Source organism: Lynx canadensis, chromosome A1, assembly GCF_007474595.2.
Source record: "Lynx canadensis isolate LIC74 chromosome A1, mLynCan4.pri.v2, whole genome shotgun sequence".
NCBI classification, from domain to species: Eukaryota; Metazoa; Chordata; class Mammalia; order Carnivora; family Felidae; genus Lynx; species Lynx canadensis.
Window position 1 is genome coordinate 153,543,910 of NC_044303.2, and position 27,520 is coordinate 153,571,429.

Consider the following 27,520-nt stretch of genomic DNA (forward strand, 5'->3'; position numbering starts at 1 on the left):
AACATTTGATTTACTTAATTCATATACTTAAAATAACTTAATCTGACTCTGTCCATATACAATCTAAGTGGACCCTCCCAGTCTCCATCTGCTTCTGACTCTGAGGACTAGCTGCTGATTTACATAATGGCACGTGTTCTTATATTTTAATTATTAGATGTGATGAGAAAACAGCATGCTTCATGTTCTGACAGTAACGTGTAGTGTGAGTAGGAGATTTGTGCCCTGTGTTATTTACAGCAGCAGGCACAAGGGTGTACTAAAGACAGGACATACACAGAATGTGCCATCAGGAAACTGTGAATGTTGATTGATTTTGGTACTGTATTTTTACTATGGCAACTATAAAAAGGTAATAATTATTAAAACCTGTTCATACTGGTTTCCTGACATTCAGGAGTTGCCAAAAGCTATTGCATTGCGTAAAATACCTCCCTGACACACCTAAGATATTTAGAGGCATATTTAATTTAATTTAATTTTCAAGGGTCTTATATATACACATACATCTTATGTAACAGCCAGAGTAAGTATAAAATACAGAGAATTGGGACTTGTATAGGAAAGAAATGTTACAGAACCAGGCTGGATCGCTGGCGGAAAAACCAAGCGGCACTCGGAGATCTTGGTAGATCAGAGTTTTATTTTACACTGGCAAGCTCAGAGGAGATCCTTCTCCAGAGATCTGAGCCCTGAGCACAAGCATGGGGGACAGTTTATCATCCGTTACTTTCACATTCTGCATTAGTAGTAATTTGGCACACATGGCAAGCAGGGCAGGAAGAAGAACCTGGAAGAAGAGTCTGTAAGCTAGGAACTAGAGCTTATGTTAGTCCCGTAGGCCATCTTATGGTGCATAACTTTACTTATTTTCCCAACATTCCCTCTTTTATGCCTTTTCAAAAAATCTTTTTGGTAGGCATCACCCTTTAGTTCCTGGGGTTGGTATCCTTGGAGGGCTAAGATGCGCGTTGCAATTTCCAGGTAATGTTGAGGGACCTGGTCAGGGTTTGTATAACGTACGCCACAAATGCAGGTCCATTGTCACTGTGTATGGTTAAGGGCATACCAAACCGAGGCACAATTTCCTATAGAAGAGCTTTGGCCACCTCAAAGCTCTTTCCGTCCTAGTTGGAAAGACTTCGACCCCCCAGAATATGTGCAGATTATTACAAGGAGGTACCTGAATCCGTTGCTTGGTTGTATATCTATAAAGTCCACCTCCAAGTCTTTAAAAAGGGTGGCCCCCATCCTTTGAATGGACCAGTTCTCCTGGGTTTTTATGGGGTGGGTTTCTAGTAACTGTCAGATCAGGTTCAGGGAGGATATGGTGTGCATATATAGAGATCCATCCCGTTTTCCAGTTGTTTAAATAATCATATGCCCATGGAGTCTTATTATTTTTCCCACAGAATAACAAGCACAAAAGATTGTCTACATGAAATACTGTGACAGTTCTTCTGACATTTACCTCAAATTGTCTAGTTTAGGCGAACAACAAACATTTAAAGACAATCAGAACTAGAATATAACACCCGTAACAGTGCATTGTTAAAACATAGCTTTTCTCTCTAAAAACCTGCATTTCCAGAGATAGCCAAATTGAGACCAATGCATTTGTAGAACAAATCCAGTCTTAACAAATCTGGCCTAATTATTTACATAAGCTCAGCAAGAATAGCAATTGATCATGAGGATATTTTAAAGTTTGCTTTGCTGGAACCTTTTATAAGGAATCTCCATTTTGAACTTTTAGTAGCCTCTCCAGGCCAGAAGCCAAGCCAAATACTTGCCATCAGACAGGCCTGCAATACTGGTAGATTTGGGTGAATTCCTTTTCACAAGGTCCCCGAGATATCCTGAGGTGGCTGCACCTGCTAGGAAGTGACCTTTACTCACCTGGTGAGGCTGCTGGGAACTCTGTAAGCAAGGTATCAGGCCAACCTTTCCAAGGGGCTTTATGGTTCCATGTTTCATAAAGCCAACCTTAGTTCCTGAAAGCTGTCTGGTCATATCTGAGTCTATGCTTGTCACTCTCAAATATGACATTCCAGTCAAAGCCTTGGTAAAATAACCAGTATTTCTAATGGTGACCTGTTACAAGGAGAACAGATTCTTCTTGAACTTATGTAAACAATTGTAATTGCCATGAAAAAAAAAGAATACTCACTGAGAGTTTTTGAATTTCAGAGGATTTAGGTAGAGAGAAAAGATAAATGCTTCAGTTTACAAATGAATACTTTATGACATTTCAGTTTATCATAGGTATCGTAAGAAAAGTTTCCTTAATCTGGAGGTGCAAACATTAAAGAACCAGCAATATTTCCAACAAGAGTCACAAAACTATAATCTTCCTCAGGTCAACCTTGGTAGAGTAAAAGTTTCATTTTTAATGCTGATAACTTTAAAGACAGGTCCAACAAACTTAAATAGTTTAGATACTGAATGTGTTTCACATGCATTCACTTAAAATCAATCAGTTTTTCCCCATTGTCAGTTTTCACCTGGGACCCCAGTGGGGGTATCTGAAGTGGGTGGTCCAAGGGGGTGCTCTTTGCCCCTTGACCTTGAGAGTGGAGGGGAGGAGCCAATGGTGCTTGAGGCACTGAGGATGGTATAGGAACCAGTTATGTAGACCACACCCAAGTTGGTACAGAAACAGGAGGTGGTTGGGGGAAAGGCAGAAGAGGTAAGGTGCCAGCAGAAGGCAGAGAAGGAAAACTGGATTCAAAACCTTAGCCCAGACAGAGGAGCAGACGCCATGTTTTTTTCCACCAAAGTGGAAATATGGAGTCCACATCAGGCCAGAGAAGACCCGTAATTTCCTTGAAACAAGTGGAGTGTCAGCAGCTGCTTGGGAATATTCCTTAAAGTCCCTGTCCTGAAGTAGTCTAACCACAGTTGGCTCCATTTATAGCTGTTAACCTGGGAAATGAATGAGGGAGAAGGCCTCACAACTATTAGGCAGAGGAACAGAGAGAGAGGGTAAGCATCCCCTTCAGTCTGATTCTGTCTCAGCCAGACCAATAAAGTCCCCTTCTCAAAGTTCCTCCTGATATCAGCTGGGTTTCGGGGGCCCTTTCTGATTTGGGCACTCATTCTTCCAGTGTCCCTTTCCTGTGCAGTAGGCACATTGGTCTTTTGCTAAGGGGCCTCTGGGCTTTCCCCCCTTTGGTGGTTGGAGCTTCCCAGTCTTTGCATTGTCCTTTTCTTTCCGTGCTACTGCCAGAAGGGTGACCCTCTTCTTTAGTCTTTTTTCAGTTTCCCTCGGCTGTGATTTCCCTGTTCACAAAAACTTTATTGGCGACCTCTGTCAACTGGGTAATATTCATCCCGGCTAAGCCCTTTAGCTTTTGGAGTTTTCTCCTGATGCTTGGGGTGCAGTCTGGCTGCTGGCCCTGGTGAGAGAGGATTCTCCAGGTCCGGGGATAGAGGAGAGACGAATGACAGAGGAGTTTCAGGCCCCTGTGCCCGGGGCGGGGGGGGGGGGGGCCTTAGTGGGTACGGTGGTGGAAAGACAGGGTCCTCCCCACAGATGCTGGGTGGGAGCAGTGGGCTGCTTCTTCAGTTCTCCAGGTGAAGCAGCTAAAACCTTTGCCTGACTCTGTGTGTTATAGATAAATTGCATCCAAGGTAGGGAATTTGGGGCAATTTCAAGCCAGGAATCAATATACAGAAATTGGTCAGGGTGACCTGGGTTTCCAGTGACTATTTGCCAAACCTGCCGGACCAGTTGGACACCTGATGTTCCTTCTGAGAGTCATCCTACATCAAAAGTGGGCCATTTCAACTCACATAGGGTCCTTAACTTGCCAGGCGTCATCTAATTCCATAGTCTCCTGAAAACCCCTTCTTTACTCTGTCCTGACCCCATAATGTTCCTGTGAGATGGAGTTGCAAAGACAGAGGGGTAGGGGTGCCCCCTCTAATGAGGAGACTAGTCAGATGCCTGTCTCACTGTATCCCTAAGGAGTTTAGGTGATGCTTAGCCGTAGCAGTCTCAGCTTTGTGACTTACAATCGGAAACTATTCTGATGCTGCCATAGGTTATATGCCGTTCACCATGGAATCGCAGATGAGCCCACTCAGACTACGTGGGCTTTTGGGAACCTTAAGGGTGCCCCCCCCCCCCCCGCGTGGAGCCACAGAATCGAACTCCTCAGGGCAAGCCAGACCAAATCGGACATTTGCACTCATATACACACCAGAGATTATTGCATTCCCTCCCACAGAATTCCTACCTGTGAGACCTCTGAAGTCTCTAGGGAGTGATCAAGTCCCCCTTCCACTCTTGTGAGTGGGTCTGACTAGGTTGAGGCCCCAGCTTTACCAGTTCCGATGTCGGGTCCAGGTCCTTGCTTGCCAAGTCTCTTGGAGTCTGGCAGGAATGGCAGAGCAGGACTGGCCTGAGGCGACCAAGCGAAAGACTGCCAAAAATCAGGCAGGGCGCACTTTCTCTGTTGCGATGCCTAATTCCGTCACCACCTTGCCATTTTCCCAAACCGGTGGCAACAATGGGCCAGCGTGGTTGGGTTTCCTGGTCAGGGAACTGAGTTTGTTATGGAACCAGGCTGGATCACTGGTGGAAAAACCAAGTGATCCAAGATCAAAAACCATCCAAGATCCACTTGATCTTGGTGGATCCAAGTTTTATTTTACACTGGCGAGCTCGGAGGAGATCCTTCTCCAGAGATCTGAGTCCCGAGCACAAGCATGGGGGACAATTTATCATCTGTTACTTCCACATTGTGCATTAGTAGTAATTTGGCATGCATGGCAAGCAGGGCAGGAAGAAGAGCCTGGAAGAGAAGTCTCTAAGCTAGGAACTAGAGCTTATGTTAGTCCTGTGGGCCATCTTATGGTGCATAACTTTATTTATTTTCCCAATAGAAGGAAGGAAGGAAGCAAGGAAGGAAGGAAGGAAGGGAAGAAGGAAGGGGAAAGCAAGCTAACTATGAGCACGAGCATAATAGATTTTATGTTCTTTGACATGAAGACCATAGGAGGGCCATCCAAAAATATTCAAAGCTTTCTAGTCAATGTGGGGGAAAAAAAGGAATATCTGTGTGAAATCAGTGAGAATAATTTTAATGTTAAGTATAATATTTTTATTAATAGTAAAAATTCAGATTTGGTATTGACAAAATATTTCTGGTATTTAAACTTCTCTTAAGGGATAAGGTAGAAACACCAGTGAAAAAGATGCTAGCCTGGGGTGGGGGGTTGTAATAGTACACATGTGATTTCAAGATAATGAAAAAAGATACAGGAAATTAAGTATGGCATTAGTCCAAGTGTTTTGTTTATAGGAACATGCTACAGGCAGTCTCTATTGAGCGTACCTAAAAAAAAATACTGATAACCTTGCCTTTATAGTTGTTTTTCCATTTCTGGTTTCTACCTTTTTGCATAAGGAATTAACTATTTTCACTAAATTTTATTGATGTTTTAAGTTTAATACTTTTTTAAAGTTCTTCAGATAGTTTGTTTCTTCAAATACTCTTGTAACTTTTTTAAAAAAAAATTTAATATTTATTTTGGAAGGTGAGAGCGACGGTGTGAGCAGGGAAGGGGCAGACAGAGAGGGAGACACAGAATGTGAAGCGGGCTCCAGGCTCAGAGCTGTTAGCACAGAGCCCAACATGGGGCTCACCCTCATAGACTACAAGATCATGTCCTGAGCTGAAGTTGGATGCTTAATCGACTAAGCCACCCAGATGCCCCTATCTGTGTAACTTTTAAAATTATTTGAAAGGGCTGCATCAATCTCTATGCTGACAGCTCAGAGCCTGGAGCCCACTTCACATTCTGTGTCTCCCTCTCTGTCTGCCCCTTCCCTGCTCTCTCTCTGTCTCTCTCTCTCTCAAACACTAATTGTAAAAACAGCAAAAAAAAAAAAAAAAAGTTACAGAGATAATGCTGATTAAAACTTAAACAAAAGGAAGTCTGTTAACCACAGAATACATTAGTCATGGAAATGTCATTATACTTTGTGAATTCCATTATCATTGGCATTGGCACATTGGCAATAGCCAATGCAACAGCAACATGCAAAGGTCTTTTTGTCTTTAGCCTCAGATTAATGGGTTATTAACACAGTTTTCTAATGAAAGGGATTCTGCAGACATAAATGATTTACAAGTAGCAGAAATAATGGAACTCAGCATTTTGTGATCTTTTTAGCTTCACATATCTTGCTTTTGTCATTGAAACAAATGTTTAAAATAGCTTACTCATCAGTTAACTTTGGAAGAAGAGAGTAAAAAACTTTTTGGATCAGGGATGCTAAGTGGATTAGAAAATGTGAGTTATAAAAATTCAAAAATTAGGGGCGCCTGTGTGATTCCATCAGTTAAGCGTCCAACTTTGGCTCAGGTCATGATCTCATGGTTTGTGAATTCGAGCCCTGCCTTGGGCTCCATGCTGACAGCTCAGAGCTTGGAGCCTGTTTCGGATTCTGTGTCTCCCTCTGTCTCTGTCCCTTCCCTGCATGTGCTCTGTCTCTCAAAAATAAATAAACATTTAATTCACAAAATAGAGTAAGTGGATACTGTAGATTCAAGTGTAGTTAGTTAAGCTCAAGACAGAACACCATAATAATAGTAAATATTTTAATTTCAGGAAAAAAGAAAGTTAATAGTAGGATCCAGAAGGCGTTAATACCTGCAAGAGTCTGCTTCAAGCCGAAATGAAATAATAGGGACCAGATTTACCATCAGATCTAAAACAAATGAAAAAAACGGAACATTATATGAAATAATGTCAATAGGCTAGACATCAGGCAGCAAAGGATGAGGATCCCTGAAGTACAAGAAACAAACAGGATGAGGTTAATAATTGCCCTGGAATACTGCCTTCCAAGCTGTGGCACAAAAAGGAGGAACACAGGTGGTCTGCAGATTCACAGAACTAAGGAGAAAGATGAGAGTCTGAGAAAAACAAGGTGGCTAAAGTTTGGAGGCCAAAATACTGAAAAAGAAGGAACCCTGGAGATAGATAGGTAGAGTTCTTATTTTTCAGCTGAGTTCTGACTAGCCCATGTTGTGAGGAAACTACCCAAAGCTAGAGAAAGAGTCCCCCAGAAGGCAAAAGAGATCAATGTGAGGTGCTTACACAGAGCCACGAATAGTAACTTTTCCTGCTGTTAGACTAAGAAATCCTCAAGATCCACAAACACCTGGGTAGAGTATACAGACGGGTTTTGCCTCAGCCCCATGGAGTGATTGGCCTGAGCACTAGGCCCTGCCCAACACATCTTAACCGCAAGAATTGAAAAGCCCAAATTGCTTCCACATGCATCCTAGCACAAAGCTCAAAAATATTTACAGGAACACAAATATCCAACTCCCAAAGAGGTAAGATCACAGTGTTTGATATTTAATAAAAAACTGTAAGATGTGGTGAAAGGCAAGAAAATATGACACAGGGCGCCTGGAAGGCTCAGTTGATTAAGCATCTGACTTTGGCTCAGGTCATGATCTCATGGTTCATGAGTTCAAGCCCTGTATCAGGCTCTGTGCTGACAGCTCAGAGCCTGGAGCCTGCTTCAGATTCTGTGCCTCTGTGTCTATCCCTCCCCCTCTCACACTCTGTCTCTCTCCTCAAAAATAAACGTTAAAAAAAAAAAGATTATCTCTTTCCCTCTCTGTCTGTCCCTACCCCTCTTGTGCATATGTGTTCTCTCACTCTCTCTCTCTTAAAATAAATAAATAAACACTAAAACAAAAAAGAAATGAAAACTACAATGTGTGAGATGAAAAATACTCTGATTGGGATTAGAAATAGCAGAAGAGGGGCTCCTGGGTGGCTCAGTCGGTTAAGCGTCCGACTTCGGCTCAGGTCACGATCTCACAGTTCGTGAGTTCGAGCCCCGCATCGGGCTCTGTGCTGACAGCTCAGAGCCTGGAGCCTGTTTCAGATTCTGTGTCTCCCTCTCTCTGACCCTCCCCCGTTCATGCTCTGTCTCTCTCTGTCTCAAAAATAAATAAATGTTAAAAAAAATTTAAAAAAAAATAGCAGAAGAAAAAATAAGTGAATTTGAAAACAGCAATATCAGTTACTCTAAAATGAAAAAGAAAAGAGGGAGTCAGAATAAATCAGCAGGGCACCATTGAACTGTGGGGAAAAAATTAAGTGTTTCATATATGTGTAATTGAGATGTCAGAAAGAGAGGTAAAAGTGCCTAATGGTTGGGAAAGAGCATTTTAAAAAGTAATGATTAAAATTTTCCAAATTTCTTAAAAACTGTTAACTTATGTATTCAAGAATCGTGATGAGCGCCACACAGAAGCATGAAGAAACTGTATGAAAGCACATCATAATCAAATTGCGTAAAACTAGTATAAGGAGAAAAATCTTACAGGCAACAAAAATTAAAACAAAAAAATCCATACAGAGGAATAAACATAAGAATTACAGCAAATTTCTTGTCAGAAATAATACAAGTGAGGAGAAAGTAGAGCAACATGTTTAAGTACTGAAGGAGAAAATACCTGTTGAGCATCGGACTCTTGATCAGGCTCCACACTCAGCTTGAGATTCTGTCTCTCTACCCATTTCCCCAACTCGCACTCAGTCTGTCTCTCTGAAATTTAACAAAATAAAAATAAAAAGATGGAAAATTAATTGGGATTGACTATATTAACAAAGTAGATTTTAAATATATTTTTAATGTTTATTTTTTGAGAGAGAAAGACAGACAGAAGCATGAAGGGGAGGAACAGAGGTAGAGGGAGACATAGAATCTGGAGCAGGCTCCAGGCTCTGAGCTGTCAGCACAGAGCCCCATGCAGGGCTCACTCACAAACTGCGAGATCATGACCTGAGCTGAAGCCAGACGCCACATAGTAGATTTTAGAGAAAAGTTATACCAGAGAAAAAAGTCATTCTATAATGATAAAGGGGTTAGTTTATTGAGAGACTATAATCACCCTAAATTTAATAACTTAATAACTAAGCTTCCAAATATACCATGCAAAAATTTATAGAACTACAAGGAAAACTTGACAAATCCACAATTATAGTTGGGAATTTAAAGACTTCTCTTTCAATAATTGATAGAAAATTTTTTAAAAGAACAGAAAATCTGTAAATACATGGAATTTTGTTTTGTTTTTTTTTAGAATATAGAATATTTTAACATGTTATCATCCAACCTGAACTAATTGAGATTTATAAAACACTGAAACCAACAGTAGTAGAATACATGTTTTTATCATGTACGCAAGGAACATAGGCTTATAAATTCAAAATGATTAAAGCCATACAGAGTATGTCCTCTGACCACAACAGAATTAAATTTGGAATCAACAGAAAGATCACTAGAATATCTTCAAATATTTGGAAACTAATTAGCACACTTATAGATAATCCATAGGTCAGAAAATAATTCAGGAAAATTTCAAAGAATTTTGAACTGAGTGAAAATGAAAACACAATATATCAAAATTTGAGGAATCCTTAAAGCAATATAAGGAAAAAATATAATAGAACTAAATGCCTCTATTAGAAAAAGAAATAAGGTTTCAAAAATAGGACCACAGAAATATAAAAACAGTTTTTAAATTAAAAATAGGAGAAAAAGAAGAAATAAATAATAAAGAACAGAACAGGAATCACTGAAATATAAAACAGTAAAACAACAGAGAAAATCAGTGAAACCAAGAGCCATTTCTTTAAGATCAATAAAGTGACCAACCTTTAGCCAGAACGATCAAGAAAAAAAAAAAAAAAGAGGAGTTCTAAATTACCATTATGAAGAAAGAGAAATGGCATCACTACAGATTCTAAATATTAAAAGGATAATAAGGGAATATTATATATCACTTTATACCAACAAATTTTCCAGGTTTGGTTAAATAGAAAAGTTACTTAAAATGACATATATTACCAAAACTCATTCAGTAGGAGCTAGGTTATCTGAATAGGTATATATCTATTAAAGAAATTGAATTTATATTTAAAAATCTTGCCACTAAGATAACTTTAGTCTTAACATGGTTTTATTGATGAATTTTATCAAACATTTAAGAAAAAATACCACTTCTATACAGATTCTTCCAGAAAATTGAAAAAGAACTAGCATTACCCTGATAGCAAAATGAGACAAAGAAAGACTACAAACCAGTGTTCCTCATGAATATTGATGCAGACATTCTTAATATAGTTTTAGCAAATCAAAATGATAATGCATCACAAAAAGTGATAACTATCCAAGTAGTATAAAGTTGGTTTAATATTCCAGTATCAATCAAATTAATTCATCATATTAATTAGCAAGCAAAAATCGAATAAAATGTTTTGTAATCTCAATAGAGAAATAGCATTTGCCAAAATTCAATAGCCATTCCTGATAAAAAAAAAAAAAAAACTCCAACCAAGTAGGAATAGAGGGGAGCTTTCTCAACTTGACATGCCATCTACAAAAAGAAATTATATTGGGGCGCCTGGGTGGCGCAGTCGGTTAAGCGTCCGACTTCAGCCAGGTCACGATCTCGCGGTCCGTGAGTTCGAGCCCCGCGTCAGGCTCTGGGCTGATGGCTCGGAGCCTGGAGCCTGTTTCCGATTCTGTGTCTCCCTCTCTCTCTGCCCCTCCCCCGTTCATGCTCTGTCTCTCGCTGTCCCAAAAAAATAAATAAACGTTGAAAAAAAAAAAAAAAAAAAGAAATTATATTAACTAACCTCGTAGTTGTAATGATTTGCTAGGGCAGCCATAACAAATTACCATAGACTGGATGGCTTAAATAATAAATTTATTTTTTACAGTTCTGAAAGCTAGAATTCCAAGATCAAGGTGTTGACAGGGTTGATTTCATATTGAGTCCTCTCTCCTTGCTGTACAGATGTCTGTCTTCTCCCTTTGTGTTCACATGGTCTTTCTTCTGTACATGTGCTTGCCAGTATCCAAAATTTTCTCTTATAAAGAAATCACTCATAGTGGATTACAGCCCACCTTAAAGACCTCACTTTAATTTAATTACCTCTTTATTGACTCCATTTTCAAATACAGTTTATTCTGAGTAACTAGAGGTTAGGACTTCAGTGTATGAATTTTGGGGGACACAATTCAGACCATTAAAATACTTAATGGTGAAAACGATGTTTTCATGCTAAGATCAAAAAGAAAACAAGGGTGTTCATTTTTGCCACCTCTTTTCAGTACTCTGTGTGTGTGTGAGTGTGTGTACATTATATCTATATTTATATCCATTGCCAACAAGTACCATAAGGCAAGAAAAAGAAATTAAAGCCATTCTGATTAAAAAGTAAGTAAAATTCCATTTATGCAGAGATGACATAATCCTTTATGTAGAAAATATGTTTTCTACAAAAAAGTTACTCAAACTAATAAGTATGTCTGTAAGTTGGTGAGATGAAGATTAATATACAAAAAATCAATTGTATTTCTGTATACTAGCAGTGAATATCAGGAGTTAAAATTTAGTGAAATATCAGTTATGATAATAGCAAAAATATAAAATACTTAGGGATGAATCTCTTAAAAATTATATGAAGGACTTGTACATGGATAATTGCAAAGTACTTCTGAGAGGAATTAGAGAAGACCTAAATACATGGAAGGGTACCATGTGGTCATGAGAAGAAAGAGTCGATATTGTTAGTATGTCCATTCTCAGATTCAACCCAATTCCAATCACAACCTCAGTAGGTTTCTGTTTTTGTAAGCATCTATCTGGTTCTAAAATTTATATGGAAATGCACGTGACTTGGAATGGACAGTATAACTTTGACAAAGAAGAATGAATAGAATCTAACCCTACCTGATTTCAAAAATTATAGCTTCAGTCATCAAGACGATGTGATATTGGTGTAAACATAGAAAAATTGATTGATGGGACAGATCAGAGAGTCCAGAAGCAGACTCCTACATAGATAGACAAAAATGCAAAAGGTAATTCAGAAGTATTTATAAAAGATCAAAAAAGGTAGATTCAATCCATAATTGGGTTTCACCAATGTTAAAAACTTTTGTTCTTCCAATGACACTGTTAAGAGAATTTTTGAAAACAAGCCACAGGGTAGAAGGAAGTACTTGCACATTAAACATGTGATGAAAGACTTGTATCATGAATATAAAAAGAACTCATAAAACTCAACATTAAGAAAACAAACCAATTTTTAAAGTAGGCAAGAGAGCTGAAGAGGCATTTCTTCAAAGAAAAGACATGGATCGCAGATAGGGACATGAAAAAATGGTTAACATCATTACTGATTAGGAAAATCCAAATTTAGACCACGATGAGGAACTATATGTGCCCCTTAGAAAGGCTAAAAGGTTTTTTGACTCTCCCGGACAAGTTTTAGTGAGATGCTAATATATTGCTGATGAGAATGGAAATGTTACAAGCACTTTGGAAAATAATTTATCTATTTTTAGGAATATTAAATACACACACAAGAGAATATTAAATACACACTTATCATATGATCCACCTGTTCCTTCTCCTAGATATTTATTCAAGACAAATAAAAGCACTTGTACATTCATAGCAGCTTTATTTGTAAAAAATAAAAAAAAAAAACTGGAAACAACCCAAATATCCATCAGTATTTGAAAGAACACATAATTAAAACACTACTATGGAAAAAAAAAAAAAACACTACTACGGAGGTACTACGAAGATCGTGAGGAAACTTTTGGGAATGATGCATATGTTATCTTAGTTGTGGTAATGGTTTACAGGTGTATATATGTCAAAACTTGTTAAACCATACACATTTTAAATATGTGCCATTTGTTTTCCGTTGACCATACTTCAATAAAGCTGTTTTAAAAAATGATATGCTCAGGGTGCCTGGGTGGTTCAGTTGGTTAAGCGTCCCACTTTGGCTCTCATCATGATCTTGCAGTTTGTGAGTTTGAGCTCCGTGTCGGGCTCTGTGCTTACAGCTCAGAGCCTGGAGCCTGCTTTAGGCTAGGTTTCCCTCTCTCTCTCGGCCTCTCCCCACTCGTGCTCTGTCTCTCCTCAAAATAAATAAACATTAAAAAATTTTTAATAAAAAAAAACGATATGCTCAAACCCATGATAGGAGCTATAGAGGATAATGAATATTTGCTGAATTTTCTTTTTTAGAAATTTTATTTCAAAATAATTATAAGATGAAATTGTTGCCTTTAAGGAGTTGACAGTTTTCTGAGAGATTAAGGCTGATATTATATAACAATTGAGAGAATTGAGCTTTATAGGAAAGCCAACCCTTATGTTAATAAAATCCTATTTTAAAAATTCAGAGGAGGAAAAGTTTGCTTGTGGTTGAAAGAAAGCCATATATTCATGATAGAGTTGGCATTTCAGTCATGCCTTGAAAAATAGACATGATTTCAGCAGAGGAAGATGAGAAACAGAAATCCTAGGTAGGAGAAAGAGGAAGAATAGACTGGAAAGATGATGGAACATGTTTTGGGAATAGCAGTCAAAATAGTTAGAGTCAAATGTTTGGAAGAATCTTGTGGAAGATAAGTTGAAAAAGGGTATGGAAGGCAGATGGGACTTGTAGGCCAAACCAAGACAATTCTGTTTCCTCTTTAATTGTTTCTTTGTGTCCCACAAGCGGAACTAATCAATCTTGAATGTGTCCCCCTGGTATTTTACTCCATACCCTGTTAAAACATCTGTCACGTTTTGCATCTTTTGTATGGCTTTAGCCATAAGAACTCTCCTATTAGAAAGGACGACATGGGGCGCCTGGGTGGCGCAGTCGGTTAAGCGTCCGACTTCAGCCAGGTCACGATCTCCCGGTCTGGGAGTTCGAGCCCCGCATCAGGCTCTGGGCTGATGGCTCAGAGCCTGGAGCCTGTTTCTGATTCTGTGTCTCCCTCTCTCTCTGCCCCTCCCCCATTCATGCTCTGTCTCTCTCTGTCCCAAAAATAAATAAACGTTGGAAAAAAAAAATTAAAAAAAAAAAAAGAAAGGACGACATTTTGGCTCATTATAAATGCCGAGTAACAAGTGCTTTCCCACTTTAAAAACAAGGAAAGTCTAGGAGCTTATCATGATCTGAGTAGGCAGGTGGAATTTGAACTGATCCTGTAAAAACTGAGTAGGTGTTTTGGATAAGCTGGAGAGTAAAGAGAAGGGCAATTAATAGAGAGGAGTGAAAATGTTTATAATAAAGTGGGGAGAGAGGTATACTAAGGAGTACTGAGAATTGATGTTTATAGTGAAATCAGTTATTATTATTATTATTTAGCCCAGCAGAAACACATGCTCTGTATTTAAAATGAAAACTATACATAGGTACAGTAGAGCTCTCATCAACCAGAAGAAGCAAAGAATTATATAAGTTACTAACAAAACATATCACATACTCTCTTTGGGGACATATATTTATTTTTCTTTTCTCTTTAGTTAAGATGTATGTATGTTATATCAGTATAGAATTGAGAATAGTATTATATTTGCTATTGGCATTATATTCTATGGCCATTATGAGCCTGTGGTGGGCCATGATTAAAAAATTGAGGAAGAGTGAACTAGAAGTTCAGCACTTTGAGGCAGGGCTTGAGTTTGATTTTAGCTTTATAGGCTGCAGCATGGTGTTCTAGAGAGAATGCTATATAAATGAGAACTCCAGGATTTGAATCCCACTTTAACTGGGGCACCTGGGTGGCTCCGTCAGTTAAGCATCAGACTTTGGCTCAGGTTATGATCTTGCGGTTCATGAGTTCGAGCTCTGGATCGGGCTCTGTGCAGACACCTCAGAGCCTGGAGCCTGATTCTATATCTCCCTCTCTCACTCATACTCTGTCTCTGTCTCTCTCTCTCAAAAATTAATAATAATAATAATAATAAACAAACATTGAATCCCACTTTAACTTTCAAACACATTTAGTTACCTCCAAAAAGTGAATGCCTGTATCAGATCCTTTTTCATCATTTATTAAGTTTGTGTAACTTAATAATGACTTCACATCATTAATATGTGGGTTCACAAGAAAACCAGGGAAAGCATGTAGCACCTTTTGCCACCATATTCTTTGTCTCGTAAAGATAGTAACACTTTGTTGGTAGTAGGTACTTGCCTGCTTACTGAATGAATCAATAACGTGAATGACTGAGGACCTTTGAAAAATTCTTTTTTTTTTTTTTATGTTATGATGTTTAATGCATCCAGAGAACTGACTGTGAAAATAACCTTTCTCCTGGTCATCTCTGTATGATTAAGTAAAAGAACAATGGTAAAAACTCCTTTCTCCTTACATTAATGTGCCTTAAAGACGTATGTGCTAAATATGCTAGGAGACGGCATTTTATTTTACTTTAACCATTTAATTTGTATTTAAGCTAAAGTTAATTTAATTTTAGATACGCCTGGTTATTTGTAATAGCTGGTTCTCCCAAGTTTTCTTACCTCATTCCTGTTGTAGCAGTGTGCACTGTGATAGGTCAGCCTTTTCTTGCAGACTAACCTCCTTGCATACAGATGGAAGTATTTCTCGTGCTTTAGAGAACATTCTGGAAGAATGTTCATAGTTTGCAAAAGTACATTTGTGACTGGTATTTTTAGGACTTAGAAAAGGAGAGTAAAACATAATAAAATATAGAGAAGTCCTATCTGTAGAATAGAATTCTGGGTGTTAAAACTGTATTCTGAAAGCAAATGCAGCTTAAATAATAACCTTTACTAATTTGTTTCAAAGAAAAGAGTTTTTAAGAGAATAACAATTATTCAAGTTAGTATACCATTTATAAATAGTTTCATAGAATGCTTAAAACTAAGCATGTTCAATTACAAGTTTGGATTACACTATTGTCTTACATAAGCAAACTCTTCAGGTTGATTAGAACATAACTACCAAGTAAACCTCAATGCTATGCATATTATAGAATATGAATTAGAGAGGTTCAAACTTATTATATAGGTACACTTACAAAATCTTTGTGGAAATAGATGCCGCTTTGTAAAAAGAAGGAAAATAAGATGTTAAAATTACTCCTTTTTTTTTCCTTTGCTGAACCTCTCAGTCTGTTCTTCCAACAGCTTTTAAGGAAGTTTTGGTGCTTAGTGTTCAACGTTAGTTGAACCAAACTAACGTTAGTTTTGGTGAAAGTGTTCAGTGAATATTTGTGGAATTTAGGAAGGTTAAATTTATGATCTATAGTGTGTTACAATTCAGAAGTTAGAAGCTAAAATCTAGGAAGATCTAAGCATGTTTTCAAAATAATTGAAAAGCTATTTGTGATATGTTCTGGAAGGGCGAATTTGTTGACTTTGTTTTTTTAGGGAACTCATTTGTACCAGATTGTTAGGAAATAATGAGACATTAATTTCTAGCATCTGCTTTTTTCCCCTAATACTGTGTGTTACAAATGCTCCCAATCCAGGGCTAAATAAACAAAAAGTTGAGTTAGGAATGCTTCTCATTTAAAAAATAATCCTGGAATCTTGGCACAGAAAGGAACTTAAGAATTTATCATTTCCATCTTCTTCCTACTACAAATGAAGAAACTAGTCTCAGAAGGATAAACTGAGTTGTGTCTATAGCTTTAAAAAAGAAAAAGAGGGGCGCCTGGGTGGCTCAGTCGGTTAAGCGTCCGACTTCAGCTCAGGTCACGATCTCACACTCCGTGAGTTCAAGCCCTGCGTCGGGCTCTGGGCTGATGGCTCAGAGCCTGGAGCCTGCTTCCAGTTCTGTGTCTCCCTCTCTCTCTGCCCCTCCCCCGTTCATGCTCTGTCTCTCTCTGTCTCAAAAATAAATAAACGTTAAAAAAAAAAATTTTTTTTTAAATAAAAAAGAAAAAGAAAAAGCCTTTTTTTTTCTTCTATACTTGGTACAAGAAGTACTCAATAAATAATTTCCAAGAGGAAAGAGTCACTTCAGTATGGCCTAAGATACGTATTATTGTAGGGGCACCTGGATGGCTCAGTCGGTTGAGCGTCTGACTTCGGCTCAGGTCATGATCTCTCGGTTCGTGAGTTCAGGCCCCACATCAGGCTCTGTACTGACAGCTCAGAGCTTGGAGCCTGCTTCGGATTCTGTGTGTGTCTCTCTCTCTGTCCCTCCCCTGCTCACACTCTGTCTCTGTCTCTCAAAAATAATTAAATTTTTAATTTTTAAAAAAGATACATGTTACTATAAATTTACTAATGAGCATTTTGGCTTTTCTTTAGTTGACCAAGTAGGCTGGTTATGGTTAAGTGTCACCCTGTGAAGTGAAGACATTTGAAGCATGTAGGCCCTCACCTTAGATCCTGACAAATTCACCACAGTGATGCTACCCTAGGAACACTGCTGGATAGAAATTTTCAAGGAGGTTTAATGGCCACAACCTCTGTGACAAAAGGATTAGGGAGGCACATATTTCATTTGAAAATAAAAGCAATACTTTGTCCCATTGCTCTAATTTGGTTTTGAGCACAGTATTTATTTTTTAAAAATTTCAAACAACCTCAAAGGTATTTATGTTTCCTTGTTAGAAGGTAGGTTTTGAGATATAGGTCAGCTGTTTTTTTCCTTCAACACCGCTTTGTCTTTTTGGCATCAGTTATTATTTCTCTCAACAGTAATTTATTGAATATTTGTATATCCCTGGCATAGTGGTAGCTTATTAAAATATAAAACCAAAAAGGCTTGGTCACCGTCCTAAAAAGAGAGTTCATTCCTTGAGAAGTTATGCTATTGTTGTTCCAAATCTCCCCTTGCCATTTGCACTTTTCATTACAAAATTTAACACAGTAGGCATATATTGTTGAAAATACAAAACAATAGGTAGAAACCACAAGAGTGTTTTCCTTTATTTATTTATTCATTTATTTAATACGTATTTATGGAGTACCTACTGTATGCCAGACTCTGGGCTGCATAATTAGGATATATCAGTAACTGACACGTTCAATGATCCTGCCTTCATAAGTATTACATTCTAGTAGGTGAACAATAGTAGGTGAGATGAACAATAACCACGAAACATAGTAAGTAAACAAATTACAAAGCATGTTAGAAGATGATAAGTGTCATTAAAAAAAAAAAGTAGGGGAGCCCAGTAAGTCAGTCACTTAGGTGCTGGACTCTTGATCTCAGCTCTGGTCATGATCTTGCAGTTCATGGGTTCAAGCCCTACATTAGGCTCTGACTGAAAGTGTGGAGCCTGCTTGGGATCCTCTCTCTCTTCCTCTCTCTGCCCCTCCCCTGCTTGTGTGCTCTCTCTGTCTCTCTCTAATAAACTAAAAAAGTAAAAAGGGGTAGGGGCATCACGTGTGGGGGAGGGAGAAGAGAAAAGGGTATAATTTTAATTTGTGTGGTCATCTTGTCATTCTGAAGATTTCCCTTGACCAAAGCCTTGGGGGCAGTTGAAATAAAAGTCCAAGGTTTAGAATAATCCTAGGATCTGAAATAGTAAATTTAAGTCTACTTTGTTACGTAGGTCACTTCACAAAAAGAAGATGCATTTGGTGGTAAAGTCACACCCTTTGCTTTTCTTTCTTGTCCCTCTTTGTAGCTTTGATTTAAGTGAATGTATTTTCTTTTCTAATTATCTAAAATAAATGCATTTTGTGGGATTTTTGTCCATCCATAATAAGAAAAGGGTTTACTTTGAAAATGACTTTTTGGGGTGCCTGAGTGGCTCAGTCAGTTAAGCATCTGACTTCAGCTCAGGTCATGATCTCACAGTTCAGTTCATGAGTTCAAGCCCTGCATTGGGCTCTGTGTTGACAGCTCCAATCCTGGAGCCTGCTTCAAATTCTGTGTCTTTCTGTCTCTCTCTCTCTCTCTCTCTCTCTCTCTCTCTCTCTCTCTGCCCCCCTCACTCACATTCTGTCTCTGTCTCTCTCAAAAATAAACATTTTTAAATATTTAAAAAGAAAGAAAATTATCTCTTGACAGAATGTAGCCTAATTTCATATAATTCATTGTTTCTTAGCAATGTAAAAATCCAGGGTGCATGGGTGGCTCAGTTGGTTAAACGTCTAACTTTGGCTCAGGTCATGATCTTGTGGTTCATGGGTTCGAGCCCTGCATCCAGCTCTGTGCTAACAGCTCAAAGCCTGGAACCTGCTTAGGATTCTGTGTCTACCTCTCTCTCTGTCCCTCCCCTGCTCCTGCTCACTCTCACTCTCTCTCAAAAATAAACAAACATTAAAAAATTTAAAAAAAAAAAAGAAATGTACAAATCCATAAAAGGCACAGTGTGAGGAACACAGTCACCGATATTGTAATAGCAAAGTAACAGGACAGGTACTTTGGTATTACAATAGCTGCAGTTAATGAACACAGCTATAAATGTATAAACTTGTCAGATCAGGTTGTACACCTGAATCTAATGTAACATTATGTCAACTATATTCAAATAAATAAATGCAATATAAAACTCTATGTATTTGCCATTTTTAGAATGACTGTTCATCGTCTCAGTTTGAGCAACACATTAACTTATTTTCCCTTTGAGTCATTGAATCCTAGATTCTGATAAGAACAGTTTGTTTTCTTTTTTTTTTTTTCTTTTTTTTTTTTTTTTTTTTATTTTTTTTTTTTTACGTTTTTTTTTTTTTTGGGCAGAGAGAGACAGAGCATGAACGGGGGAGGGGCAGAGAGAGAGGGAGACACAGAATCAGAAACAGGCTCCAGGCTCTGAGCCATCAGCCCAGAGCCTGACGCGGGGCTCGAACTCACGGACCGCGAGATCGTGACCTGGCTGAAGTCGGACGCTTAACCGACTGCGCCACCCAGGCGCCCCCAGTTTGTTTTCTTAATATCCTTGATCACTGTTAGCATGGTTTCAAAATACAGGTATTTGTCGCTTACAGATTGTGTTCCTGGCTTCTGCATATGCAAGTCCCCAACTCGCAGATGAGAGCTGTTCGGCCATGGCTGCTGTCACACATTATCTGTATCTTTGCCAGTTCAGCTGGATGCTCATTCAGGTTGGTACCTCGTTTCCTCCTCCCACCCCCTTCAGCGTTGCAGTGAATCTGCATGGAATGTTCTTCCTATCTGCTATTCTTTATACTGAAGTGGCAGTAATTCCATAGATCTATCACTGCATTCCTGGGAGATCGTTGGAAAGAAAACCTTGTAAGCTGTACAACATCAGAAAGTTTAGCGAACTGGGGAAATGGGAAGAAACATAGTAGGGGTAGAAATAAGGAAGTGGTAGGAGATGAGGCTCGTGATGTGGACCCTGTAAAGCACAGTAAGAAATGTGAACTTTTTTCTAGGGGAGGTCATAGAATGAAACAAGTGACGTGACAACGTTTGTATTTTAGGAAGATTTTCCTGTTTGTAGTGAATTGGTGACAGAAGGGTTGACATGGGAGCTAATTAAGTTTACATTAGCTGCATCCAGGTAAGAGAACGTGGCAGTGTGAACCTGAGAGTAGCAGAAGAAGCTTTTGAGATTTCTTTCTTTCTTTTTTTTTTTTTTTAAACTATAATAATAGAATGTATAGATGGTTAAGAAGAATGCAGAAGGTGGAACCAAGGATGGTTCCCAAGTTTCTGCATGAGTAGATGGGTGGATGGGGGTGCCTTGAACTGAAATAATGACCACTGGAAATTACAGGAAGGATGATGACACTTTAGGACATGCTGAGTGTGAAGTTTCTCCAGTGTAAGACCTCCAGTGGGGACTTTGGGAGAAGTGGGATACACAGTACTAAATCTCAGAACAGAGGCCCATGCTATATAAATACTTTAGAAAATTGTTGACTTACAGTTGGAAAATGAGTGCATTGCTTTGGAAGAGATCGCTTTGGGAGAAAGTACAGAGTAAGACCTGAACAGTCCTAGTATACACCTGAGGAACTAGTAAACGTTGCGGAGAGACGTGAACTCTTCCTTTTCTGCCTAAAATCCCAAGTTCTCTTCATTGTCCTATGCAGATTTGCTTGACAAAGAGAAAAATATGAAAGCTGGATCCACTTAAGTAGTGTTAATGCCATTAAATGGCTCAACTAAATGAAATGTTGCCTTTGATAATGCTTTGATATTGTTAAATCTTTCATACGATACAAAGTTTTGTTTGTGTTTTTGAGTATGCATGTGAACTATTTCATGCAAACAGATGCATTCAGTGCTTGCATATTCTTTTTTCTTGTTGAATAAAAGGATGTGGGGTTTTCACTACACAGCAATAATGAAAGAATATGAGAGTACCATACAAACTCATGGAAGGGATATTTTGCAAGGTATGATATTATAGTTGTTGGGAGAACTGAATTATTTAGTTAATAGAACTAATTGCAATAATTAAAGCCCTGAATCTGGGTTTGAATTCTGATTTTGCCACTATCTTTGTAACTTTAATCAAGTTTTTGGCCTTTTCCAAGTTTTGTTTCTAAATCTGCATATGAGGATAATTCCTTCTTCATAGAATTATTATTTCATAGGTCTTTAAGCAGCTCTAATTATGAAAAGCTTCTGGTGTTCTCAAACCCCTCCCTCATAATTAAAAAGTAAAGCTAAATCTTGGGGCACCTGGGTGGCTCAGTCGGTTGAGCACCCAACTTTGGCTCAGGTCATGATCTCATGGTTTGTAAGTTTGAGCCCCACATTGGGCTCACTGCTGTCAGTGTTGTCACTGTGGAGCCCATTTCGGATCCTCTATCCCTCCCTCTCTCTTCCCCTCCCCAGCTCGTGCTTTCTATGTCAAAAATAAATAAACATTAAAATAAAAAATTTGAAATATAAAAAAAGTTAAGCTAAATCTAAACCATATAACATAAAACAATATTTGTGATATTAAAGTATTTACTAGATTCTCTGCAAAATTATTTTAGGAGTTTAAGCTGAACTTTTTATGTGTACCATGTATATATTGTTATTTATCTGCTTGGACTGAGGTCCTCAGTGTTGTGTGGAATGTCTTTGTCCAAGCCCCTGCCCTACTCAGTTTTTGATGAATGAGTCAGATAAAGACCCAGGAAACTGTCCTATCAGGTATGCAGATGATACAGAGTTGAGAAAACAGCTAAAACAGAAAGCTGCCTGGATTAGCGATGCAGGTAGAATCAACATAGAGAAACTGCTGTGAAAGATTGAAAACTGAACATAATCTGATGGGGTTAAGATAAACCACCTGAAATATTAATTTAACACAGACTTAGGTGCAATCAAATGTGTGACCAGATTGCTTAAAACAGCAACTACAAAAACAACACAGACCTAGGTTACATTAATAACAGCATAGAGGTAGGTGAGGGAATCATGGTTACATTGTAATCTACAAATGTTCAAGAAACCTTGGGACCCTGTAACCACTTTCATGAATCCTGTTTCACCAGGAATATTAACTAGCCAATGAGAAGTTGGAAACAGTCTTGTAAGAAACTTTGAGGCAGCTGGAGATAACTAACCTGGAAAGAATTTAGAGTGATGTGATGGCTGTCCACAAATACTGGAAGTGCTAGTACAGGAAATAAAGACTGGTCTGTAGCTCTAGTTGGAAGAATGGCACAAATGGGTCCAAAATTAGAGAAGCAAGTTTTGATTCACTTTAAGGTCTTTGATAGCCAGTAAAACTGTCAAAATTGAAGAGGCTGTTTCTCTAAACAGAAAGTACCTGTCAGTGAAATATATTCAAACAGGGATAAATGAACAACTTTCAAACATGTTTTCCTGCCTTGGGGCAGTGTTAGATGGGATCACATATAAGATTTCACCCAACTCAATAGAGACTGATGTATTCTCTATCTCTTTTTCCAGTCTTAAGTAAATAAGATTGTGGCTGATGGACATTTAGTAAGGTAATTAGATATCTGTATGGCTATTGGTTAGGAAAAGTATTGAAAGTACCAGTGAAGTTTAATGTATTTCAGATGGCACACCACACATTTTTCATGGTTTGTGGTGCAACCACAAGGGGAAAATTCAATAATTTCTCATTCTAGGTAGGTTACTTCTAATGAGTTACTTTGTGGGAAGAGGTTGTCACTTTACCAACATGTGTTTTCCTATTTGTAAACTACTGTCCTCTAAAATCTTATTTTTAAAATAGAATCCATTTAAAAAAATTTTTTTAACATTTATACATTTTTGAGAGACAGAGCATGAGTGGGGAAGGGACAGAGAGAGAGAGGGGGAGACACAGAATCTGAAGCAGGCTTCAGGCTCCAAGCTGTCAGCACAGAGCCCAGCGTGGAATTCAAACTCATGGACTGTGAGATCATGACCTGAGCTGAAGTCAGATGCCTAACCTACTGAGCCACGCAGGCGCCCCAAAACTAGAATCCATTTTTAAAACATTGTGTAAAAGATTAGATTGCTGTTAATCCAGTCCTGATAGTCAATTAGGGTTTAAAAATTTTTTAATATTAACATTTTAGTAATTCTACTTCTTATTTTTAACAGAATAGGACAGAATTTGACTTATGTATGTGTGTGCATAGCTTATGACAAAAAGTTAACCATTAACTTTTTTTTGAATGTTTTATTTATTCTTGAGAGAGAGAGAGAGAGAGAGAGAGAGAAAGAAAGACAGCGACTAGCAGGGGAGGGGCAGAGTGAGAGAGGGACACAGAATCTGAAGCAGGCTCCAGGCTCTGAGCTGTCAGCCCAGAGCCCAACTTGGGGCTCAAACTCACAAACCGTGAGATCATGACCTGAACCGAAGTCGGACGCTTTACCGACTGAGTCACCCAGGCGCCCCTAACCATTAACTTTTAATCATTGGACTTAGCATGTCAGAATTACTGTTCATTTTGACCTGCCTCATATCTTCAGTGTTAGAAAAAATGCATTTAAATAACTTTATCTTGAACTTTTATATTATATACTTTTAGTACATTATAGTAAAACTGGATTATATTTTAGAGTAGTTAATGAAAGATTTTATCAGTAAACAAGTTACATAACTTTTCTGAGCCTAGATTTTCTTATCTGAATAATCAGATTCGTAACAACAGTACCCGTCTTTGAGGATTGTGGAAAGATAAAATGAATTCATACGTGAAAAGAGCTTGGAATTGTGCCTGGCACCAACTGCTCCATACATATTTACCCAATATTATTGGCTAAGCAAATATGTATGGCTAATATTCCATGGATTTTGAAACACATTACAAACTATGTTTTTCCAGTACAATTTCCACTTTTTTATTCCCAAAAGAGAATTTGCTTGATAATAGTAGGGAGAGACTCAGAGTGAGGCAGACAGCAACTAGCTGTGAAGCTTCAGCAAGCTAGATAAATAACTTCTAACCTCTTGTACTGACGTACTCGCATGGCTCATCACAGCATCTGTAATTGGTGACCTTCACTCTGTTTCTTTAGGCTTCCCCCTTTCTGGACAGGGAAGTTGTATCACTAATGATTGGAATAGGGTAACAAACTATTTCCCTTATTTTTTTTCAAGCAAGCAACTCACAAATTCCCTTTTAGGCCATGGAACTTGAGTTATCCTTGTTCATCATGCAAAAACCATGAAACTACTGAAATAATCTTCCACTTCCTTAAAACAGCCGATCATGTCTACTTTCAGAAAAACGAACAGTGAGAATTTAAACTCTTGTACGATTTTTACTGTCTTTTCCTAGTTTCTATTGTTCTATTTTCATTTCCTTTTTCTGTTTTGATTTGCTTTCATTTTAGAAATAGCATATACTTGTGGTACAAAACATAGTCAAACACTGAAGAGAAAAATAAAATGAAAAGTACATCTGTTTCTCCCTATTTCACACACTTTCCACCCTCTGCTTTACCCTCAACCCTACTCCCAAATGTAAACACTGTTAGTGGTTTCCTGTGTATCTTTCCAGAAGTATTCCACAAATATACAAACATTTATAAATATATAAAAAAGCACATATGTGTATATTCTTGTGTGCGTGTGTTTATTTACTTATATATAGTGCATATAAATTTATTTATACACACACTTACCAAATACAGTTATACTTTTTTTCCTATTTTATAATATGGTTATTCCATAGTTTATTTTTCTGGTCTCTTATTAATGAAATACTAGTTAATTTCAGTTAATTTTCTAGTATAAACTATGCTTCCTTGAACATCCTTGCATTCTGAATATTTATTTACTTTTGGAATATTCTTAGAATAAATTCCTAGAACTTATGCCTTTACTATTAACATTTACATGAAATGTACTGTGAGATGAACTGCCAGACCATGAGTTAATCCATGAAGAAAATAAATCACAAGTAACTTATTCGAGATGTTAGTATATAATATGGGTAAATAGAAACTTAACGTTTTCTGTATATTCATTTGGCCCACTTTTATGATCATTTCCTGTCACCAAAATCATATAGCAGTCTACTTCAGATATGAACAATATCCAAACCTTCGATTACCCTTACAGTTTGTTGATTTCATGCTTAGGGAGATAGTATAATGTTTTATTTTAAAACTAAAGCTTACTTGAAGAAAAATTTTTTTGTTAAATTTTTCATGTTTTTTATTTATTTTTTGAGAAAGTGTGAGCTGGGGAGAGGCAGAGAAGGAGGGGACAGAGGATCCGAAGCAGGCTCCATGCTGGCAGGCTGACAGCTGCAAGCCCGATGCAGGGCTTGAACTCAGGAACTGCGAGATCACGGCCTGAGCCAAAGTCAGATGCTTAACTGACTGAGCCACCCAGGCACCCCAAAGAACATATTTTTTAATTGCAGGATAAAGTTAGAAATCATTCAGCAATTGTAACTTGTGCCTTAATTTCTGTGTAAAATCAGGCTATGAAGAAGCAAATATACATATTATTTATTCCTTGGCAGAAAGGCTATTTAGTGCCAGGGCATAGCAACAAGAAGGAAAATGCTACAACTAGCTGTGTTTCTCCTTCATCATTGATTTAATTTGGGAGGACATCAAAGCTATTAAGGACAACGGACTGGTAATTATAAAGATAAAAATGACATACCCAGGAAATACTGAATTCTCCAGTCCTCAAAAAGCCTTGCAATTTATTTCATGCATAATTGTTAAGAAAGAGGGAGGCTAACTTTAGCAAGGACATGTGGTAACATTTCTTAGACTCTTCTCTGAAATGAACGACTAAGAACATATGATAATGACACAATTAATAGCATCCATGATCTCTGAGTAAACTTGATACTATAAATCAGTCTAAGGTTTCTGGTGACAGAGTTAATAACCAAATGTTAAATGACAGGCAAGATACCACCAGTCTTATCCCACGTGGCATAAAAATATATGGGGCTCAGGCAGCCTACTTTTAATTGTAAAAAAATAAAAATAATTTCACCTTTATGTTTTACAAATGTACTAATATCCGATATATTAATATATGTTATATGAGTAAACTAATGAATTTGTGTTTATGGAGCATATGAAAGCATAATTATGGCCTATGATAATTAATAAGGTAAGTCTTCATTTTTCCTATGTGGATACTGGAAAATAGTAGTAGTCACTGAAAATGTTACCATAAAAATGAAGAGATATGTCTGTATAAGAATATAAGTAACTATACCTACAGACACACGATTTTTTAGTTTATTCCTATCTATATTTGACCTAGATTATATCTGGCTATTTTGGTTGGTTTGCATTTTAATCTGCAATTTAAATTCTGGGGCGCTTGGGTGGCTCAGTCAGTTAAGCATCTGACTTCAGCTCAGGTCATGATCTCACAGCTTATGAGTTCATGCCCCACATCAGGCTCTGTGCTGACAGCTCCGATCCTGGAGCCTGCTTCAGATTCTGTCCCCTCTCTCTCTGCCCCTCCCCCACTCACACTCCGTGTCTCTCTCTGTCTCTCAAAATAAATAAACATTTAAAAATTAAAAAAAAAAGAATTTAAATTCTAACAACTTCAGTTACTTCTTCCATCCTCAGCTTCCTCCTATGTGTTAAAAAAAAAAAAAGAAAGAAAGAAAGAAAAGAAAATGGGAAAAAGGAAAAAAAAGAAAAAAACTATAATAAAAGTTAGGAAAACCATTGTTTTGATTAAATGAGATATAGTTAAAAGTGGCGTCTACATTTATTACTCAATTAGTAAATATTGGTTCCATTCTTCCTCTCATAAATTATTGCATTTAACATTTTAAAGTTTGCACCAGTTAACTTTGATCCTCGTCACTAGGAGTTCAAGCAAATCAATTAAAATTTTTGAGCCTCCCAACAATCTTTTCTGGCAAGATAGTATATAACTGAGTAAACTCAGTAACTAAACCAAATTATAAAATTGTTAAATTCAACAAAACTTATTAACTCAAATTGTATAGATCTTCATTTGTTTGGTATTTCTCAGCAAATACTATATGCAAAGCATTTTACTAGATACTCTGAGGTATACAAAAATTAATTTCCCACATGTCACAGTCATGTTTGAACAATTTATCTTCTGATAAACCTTTTAGTGTTAGCAAAAAAAAATGGAGAGGGAAAGAGAAAGGGTAATTTCCATACTTTTACAAGAAAAATGCATCTCCACAGGCATAGGAAGTGTTTGGGGGAAATAAGAGGGGGAAAAAAGCTCTCGTGTGAAAAATATTGTCAATATTTTTGTGAGTCTCTATGGAAATAAATCTTAATCAGTCTTCAGAGGAACCTTGGACTTATTTTCTAATCCCAGCTCTATAATTA

At 37.7% G+C, this 27,520-nt stretch overlaps 1 protein-coding gene across 1 annotated transcript in view; it reads left to right on the forward strand.

The window, feature by feature from the left end:
- Positions 1 to 27,520, forward strand: part of ADGRV1 (adhesion G protein-coupled receptor V1) — a 519,149-nt gene that overhangs the window by 295,942 nt on the left and 195,687 nt on the right. Inside the window, 1 exon segment of the mRNA XM_032593635.1 lies at positions 19,768 to 19,884. Within this exon segment, the coding sequence (XP_032449526.1) occupies positions 19,768 to 19,884 (117 nt within the window).